The following is a 7710-nucleotide window of genomic DNA, read 5'->3' on the forward strand; positions in this document are numbered from 1 at the left end:
TAATATAATATAATATAATATAATATAATATATTTGGGTTGTTATTGCAAAATGTCCATTCATTTATTTATTAACATCAAGATTTTAAGTGCTGTAACTGGTTTCTATTTATGCTATGTTTTACAACCAGTTTTCATCTTAATCATAATTTAACACACACACACTCACACACACACACACACACACACACACACACACACAAAGATATGTTTGTCAGTGGTCGGTTTTGTCCCGTTGGTTAGTGTTTCAAACAATACGTTCCTTTGTACCCGAGAGAGAGAGACGAGTTGAGAAAGAGAGACAGACAGAAACTGGAAGTGCTGATAAGGTGGAAGCAGAGAGACTAAAACACATCACGAGTATTAAACACATTCAGTCTTTACCATGAATCATTCTGCTGAAAAAGAAAAGAGAGACTTTGTTTTAATGCGTGTTTGGACTTTAAAAATATGCAGATATTTAGATATACAAATTTTTATTCAGGTATTGTTTTTTTATTTATTTAAGTCTTGTTTTCTGAAAAACAAAATGTTTATGTTTGTGTTTAAGTTGAGAACAAATATCTGTCAATGGGATCAGAAAAATCAACTTAAATCAAAGGGAAAACAGTATTATTTTTCTGACCCTATATTAACATATATTTAGTCTTGATTTAAACATAAACTTAGTTTAAGTTAAAAAAAGAGGCTTAATATCTTAACTCATTTTGCTTCTTCAGTAAATTTTATACTCCAGTATATTTGTACTAGAAAACAAATAAAAAATATTGAAGAAAACATAATTTTTCTGCTGTGTGATAATGAGTTTATATGGCAGATGAGGAGAGACAGTCTAGATGTTTTCCACATGCCCTCATTTAGTTTGTCTCTTTTGTCTCATTGTTGGTTAAAGTCTCTCTCGTGTAAAATAATCCATTCTGTTCACCTGATTAACCAGATAAATTACATTCAACAAGATCTTCTCCCTGCGGACTGAAATCTACACCACAAAACAAAAGTACTGCAGAAAACACTGAAGGCCACTGAATGAGCTGAATATCATGGCATCTAAATGTGTATATTTGTATTTCAAGCAGCAAAAGACATTGTGTTTTAGCTGTGGCCTGTTAGTCAATGCACTAGTCAATTTTGAGACAGAGAGCATCGAAAATATACATTTAAGTGTTTATTTTATTACACTTTGCGTCTGTAGATTTCAGGCTGTTTTCTAAAAATGAGTTTGTTTCTCCACTTCAGTAACACTTACATACACCAGACTTAGCAGCTTTCTTTACATGTATATTCTGGAGGTTTTTACTGAGGGGTTTATTTAAATATCATTCACACTGGTTTATACAACATTTTACTCCTAAAAACATGGTAAAAATGCAAATCTTTAATTTCCCAATTAGTTTTTTTCTCCACTTCAGCAAAACTTACATACACCAAAACTTACAGTTTAATTCCTCTCTATATTCTGAAGGTTTTTACTGAGGGGTTTGTTTAAATAACATTCACACTGATTTGTACAACATTTTACTCCTAAAAACATGGTAAAAATGCAAATCTTTAATTCCAATGAGTTTTTTTCTCCACTTCAGCAAAACTTACATACATCAGAACTTAGGGTTTTATTCCTATCTATATTCTGAAGGCTTTTACTGAGAGGGTTTGTTCATATAACATTTACACTGATATTTAGTTTTTACATTTTATTCCTAAAAATGTGGTGAAAATGCATATTTTTAAAGGTTGTGAGTTTTCTCCACTTCAGCAGAACTTACATACACCAAAACTTACAGTTTAATTCCTATCTGTATTCTGAAGGGTTTTACTGAGGGGTTTGTTTAAAAAACATTCACACTGATTTATACAACATTTTACTCCTAAAAACATAGTAAAAAAAAAAAGTTCTGTCTGTTGACAGTATTTTCTGATTTATCTGAGTGATAAAAAAGAGAAATACAAAATCCCAACAGTAAAAAACTTTAACGTCTATATATCAAGAAAATCAAACAAGAATTTTGAACCAATGTTCAGATTTCTGCTCTGAAAATGTATGCATATTTATTTAGATAATGCATAATTTGCATATTTAAACATACCATACAAAAAATAGCAAATTTTACTGCATCTGTCAAATGCATACATGTTAATGTGAATGTAAACAACTTATACTTTACTAAAGAAAAAAAAAGTTAAAAAATAGTTTCTTCTCCAGATGACATCGGCCACACCCCCTTCTTCTCAAAGCCCCGCCCCTCAAAAGGTGTGCCACTCCCAGACACAGACAGACATCCTAAAGCCTCTACTCGGGGGGGCGGGGCACGGAAGTCAGGTGGCACGCCGGAGGCGGGTTCTAACCAAGGATGGGCGGAGCAACGTCCGCATCGAGCACGTGAGTGGGCGTGGCGCTCTGTACCTGCGTGACCCCTGGACCACCTTTGTGGACATGCAGTGGCGGTACAAACTGGTTCTGTTCAGTGCCACGTTTGTGGGAACCTGGTTCACCTTCGGAATGCTGTGGTACCTGCTGGCTTTGGTGCATGGAGACCTGCTCGGTAAGAAATAAAATTAAAATCAACATAAAGTGACTTTCTTAATTCATGTTCCTGGACTTATTCATGTTCCTGGAGTTATTTTAGAATAATAATTATTTTGTTCCAGTTTTTATTAGTATTTGGAATTATTATTTTTTTAAATTATCATTTGTTAAAGTTTTAGTAATTTTGTTGTTTTTTTTGTCATTTTTAATTTTTATTTTATTTATTAGCTGATATAAAATAAGTAATTTTTTTATATTTTATATTATTTCAGTTAACATTTATATTATTTCAATTAACAAAAATTTTCTATTTATAGTTTTAATTTTAATTTTGGTTAACAATAACAGCCCTAATATTCCATACATGTTATTATAAAGAAATAATGTTTATTTTGGCCTAATCTTTCATCAAAATGAATTTTCTTTCTTCATTTTAATTTAATAAAATGTTTTTGCTACATGTAAAGTTGTTTTAACCTTATAAACTCAATAATGAAAAGATTTGTTTTGATAAATATTGTTTTTCTGTGATACAGTAAGCCAGAGTCCATTCAATAAAATAAAACCCCTATTACATCCATGTGCTTGTTTGTATGCATCAGTTTGCGTCTGATGTATGTGTTTCTTCCGTAGAGTTTGATCCTCCAGCAAACCACAGTATGTGTGTGATGCAGATGCAAACGCTGACCGCAGCCTTTCTCTTCTCGCTGGAGACTCAGACCACCATCGGATACGGATACCGCTGCATCACGGAGGAATGTCCGTCTGCCATTGTCCTGCTCATCATCCAGCTTCTCATCACCACCGCCATGGAGATCTTCATCACTGGAACCTTCCTCGCCAAGGTGTGCATTCATTTACTCACCTGAACACAGAAAACATGCAGGTCACATTGTGCTTCAAAGCAAAGCAATGCAAAGTAAAATAAAATAAAATAAAATGTACATTAAAGTAACATATACATAATAATACACTGAAAAAAATGATACTACATTTTTTAAGGTAAGTGGTTGCAAACAATTTATTTTAGCTACATTTAAAAAAAATGTTGAAAGTTAGTCATTTAAATTTGTTTATTTAAATGTAGCTAAAATAAATTGATTGCAACCACTTACCTTAAAAAAAAGTAAATTCAATGAATAATTTTTTCAGTGTATATATATATAAATATTAACCTACAAAACAGGTCACAATATACTTCAAAATAAAATAAATTATATATATACAGTGGGTACGGAAAGTATTCAGACCCCCTTAAATTTTTCACTCTTTGTTATATTGCAGCCATTTGCTAAAATCATTTAAGTTAATTTTTTTTCCTCATTAATGTACACACAGCACCCCATATTGACAGAAAAACACAGAATTGTTGACATTTTTGCAGATTTATTAAAAAAGAAAAACTGAAATATCACATGGTCCTAAATATTCAGACCCTTTGCTGTGAAAAATTTAAGGGGGTCTGAATACTTTCCGTACCCACTGTATATATATATATATATATATATATATCAAAATAAGTTGTATGTTAAAGTAACAAATGTATATTATTGTTTAAACAGTTAATTCAAGTCACGTTGATTTATACAGCATTTTATACAAAGCAGCTTCACTGACATGAACAGGAAAATAACAGTGCTAATGTTGCTAAATGTATCAATTATGACACAAATTCAATTATGAACTTCAATTATGATATATGTTAATCCCAAGTTCTCATTATTTTCATGCATCCAAATGTTTTACTCCAGATATTTTTGTAATTCTTTTCCTCAATACTGATTCTCATTAGTGTTTTATTACTGCAATACATTTTTAAATGTTTTTATGATTTAAGTATCTATATTTCGGGGTGAAATATGACCCAGACACGTTTGTTCTTCTCTCTGTCTCAGGTGGCTCGGCCGAAGAAGCGTGGCGGGACGATTCGGTTCAGTCAGCATGCTGTAATAACTAATCACGACGGTCGACCGAGTCTCATGATACGAGTCGCCAACATGCGCAAGAGTCTGCTGCTGGGCTGCCAGGTAACCTGAGGAGAGAATGATCACTTTAACAAGGACGCCAGTTAATGATTTATTTATTTATTTATCTATTGATTTGTCACACAGAAGAAAATGACACTTTTTGAATTTGAAGATCAGGGTAAATTTAACTTATTTAGCCTTCTGGGAACATGTAACTATCTACTGTAGCCTCTGAAGGGCAGTACTAAATGAAAAAATATGATATTTAGGCAAAATAAGAAAAGTGTACACATCTCCATTCTGTTCAAAAGTTTTCACCCCCCACTCTTAATGCATGGTTTTTCTTTCTGGAGCATCAGTGAGCGTTTGAACCTTCTGTAATAGTTGTGTATGAGACCCTCAGTTGTCCTCAGTTTAAAAAGATGGATCTCAAAATTATACAGTCATTGTTGGAAAGGGTTCAAATACACAAAGATGCTGGAAAACCAAAGAATTTATGGGACCTGAAGGATTTTTCTGAAGAACAGCAGGAAATGTAACTGTTCAGGACAAACAAAGGACTCATGAACAACTATCACTAAACAAAAACACACAGCTGTGGATCATTCAGGTAACAACACAGCATTAAAAATCACTTTAAAACGGGGTCATTTTTATAAATTCAGCTATTAATTTCTCTTGTGGGCTATATGTAAACATCTTTTATGTGAAATATCTTATTCAGGTCAGTACTAAATAAATAATAACATGCATTTTGCATGATCCCTCTTATTTTGGTAAAATAATTAACATTTTGCAGATACTGAAATGGGGATGTAAACTTTTGACCTAAACTGTACATATATATTATATACAGTTATATATATATTAGTGCTGTCAAATGATTAATCGTGATTAATCGCATCCGAAATAAAAGTTTTTGTTTACATAATATACGTGTGTAATATATTTATTATGTATATATAAATACACACACATGCATGTATACATTTAAGAAAAATATGTTATGTTTATATATTAAATATATTTATATATAATATAAAATATAAGAATATAAATATATAAATGTACATACATGTAAATATTTTCAAAATATGTACTGTATGTGTTTGTATTTATATATACATAATAAATATACACAGAACACACACATATATTATGTAAACAAAAACTATTATTTTGGATGCGATTAATCGTTTGACAGCACTAATATATTTATATATATTAATAATTTTTATGCGCTGGTTGCACATGGAAATGTGCTCATGTAGACACTATGTTTTGGCAGTGAAATATTGCGAGTTCTTTGAGGACAAATGCAATTAATGTGATTTTTTTCAGGTGACTGGGAAGCTTTTACAGCCGTGCGTCCCAAAGGAGGGCGAGACGGTGCGTTTGGACCAGAAGAACGTGACCTTCAGCGTGGACACGGCCAGCGAGAGCCCCTTCCTCATCCTCCCGCTCACCTTCTACCACTTCATCGACGAGCAGAGCCCGCTGCGCAGATGGGCCGACAAGGGTCCGAGCCTGCCACAATCCTCAGTTTACCGCAAAGTTTACCCACCAATAAAGTTTTTATTATCTCAAAAACTGACGTGCATGAGTTCAGACCAGTCAGGCCTAGAATCAATCCATTCCAGACAGAAATACAAGAGCAGTGCTATTTCAAAGAAAACAAGTTGAAAAATATGCATCATCTGAAAGCTGAATAAATAGTTTTCCATTGATGTATGGTTTGTTAGGATAGCACAATATTTGTCTGAGATACAGCTATTTGAAAATCTGGAATCTGAGGGTGAAAAAAATCTAAATATTGAGAAAATCATCTTTAAAGTTGTCCAAATGAAGTTCTTAGCAATGCATATTACTAATCAAACATTACGTTTTTATATATTTACGGTAGGACATTTACAAAATATCTTCATGGAACATGATCTTTACTTAATATCCTAATGATTTTTGGCATAAAAGAGAAATGTATAATTGTGACCCATACAATGTATTGTTGGCTATTGCTACAAATATCCCCCAGCGACTCAACACTGCTTTTGTGCTGCAGGGATAATGCATAGGAAGAAAAAGTTCATAGCAGGCTGTTTATGTTGAAGTTGTAATTATATTCATAATTATCTGGTTTATTATTGCATTTTTGCGCCTTTCAGAACAAACCTGTGATTGTTTCATGCATGTGCTGAATGTTCCTGTGATTCATCACATGTTCTGCTTTAGTGACTCTGACTGAATGATACTGTAATGATTTTGCACTTTGGGGTCATTTATTATTATCCTAATGAATATGACAGCACTTTAGTACTGTACTCTGCTCTCTGTTTATACAGAGAGACATTAATGCAGTGGCTCAGAAAAGTGAAAGTAGTTCTGAGAAAATCTGCGGCATTTGGATGATCAGATGCTTTGATTTTATTTTTGTATCTAATTTCAGGATAAATATTTATGTCTGTGTTTGTCTAGCGCTGAACTACTGGAATAATCCACTGGATATACAGACATGCATCATTTTCCACATTAATAAACAGATAAAGATATGGTTAATCTGATGCTGATAAATGACTGTTATAATGCGTTTTATTTGCACAGCATGTGTTTTGTCTTTTATTACTGAAGTGTAAGATGTAACAATGTAGAAACTATGTCGTGCTATTAAATTTCACAAATAATTACAAAGAAATGGTAACACATTGAATTAAATGTGAAAAAGACTGAAATATGTTCTTGTAAAAACTGCAATAATCTTTGTTTTATTTACAACTCTGAAGAATCTTTTTTTTTTTACAGTATGATCATAACTCTTAACATGCTGCTTCTACGATCTGTTTAATGTGTCTCATATGTCAATTCAAGTGCATATAAATGTGTGCATATTCTACAACATTAAATCAGACCTGATGAAGAGTTTATGTATTTAGGGACAGATGCAACATTTTAAAAGAAGCCACACACAGTCTAGCGGACTATATAGACACTTCTTCATCTTTATAAAATGTGCAAAACCTGTCAAATCGAATTCACTTCAGATGCCTTTAAATATAAGAGAGAGAAATAAATGATAACATGAATGATGAATCAGAAATTAAGCTGATGCTGCTGCTGCACTGGAATCATACAGAATACTACACAAAAATGCTAATATTATATCACACACACACACACACACAGACACACTCACACACACACACACACACACACACACACACACACA

General features: G+C 32.7%; 1 protein-coding gene across 1 annotated transcript; it reads left to right on the forward strand.

Moving 5' to 3' along the window:
- Window positions 1-2199: 2199 nt before the first annotated feature.
- Window positions 2200-6173, forward strand: LOC107574314 (ATP-sensitive inward rectifier potassium channel 10-like). The gene is made up of 4 exons (XM_016260758.1): window positions 2200-2539; window positions 3157-3368; window positions 4419-4550; window positions 5832-6173. The coding sequence occupies exons 1-4, from the start codon at window positions 2200-2202 to the stop codon at window positions 6171-6173; spliced, it is 1026 nt and encodes a 341-aa protein (XP_016116244.1).
- Window positions 6174-7710: the final 1537 nt, after the last annotated feature.

Source organism: Sinocyclocheilus grahami, unplaced genomic scaffold (genome assembly GCF_001515645.1).
Source record: "Sinocyclocheilus grahami isolate Dianchi unplaced genomic scaffold, SAMN03320097.WGS_v1.1 scaffold2181.1, whole genome shotgun sequence".
Taxonomy (NCBI): Eukaryota; Metazoa; Chordata; class Actinopteri; order Cypriniformes; family Cyprinidae; genus Sinocyclocheilus; species Sinocyclocheilus grahami.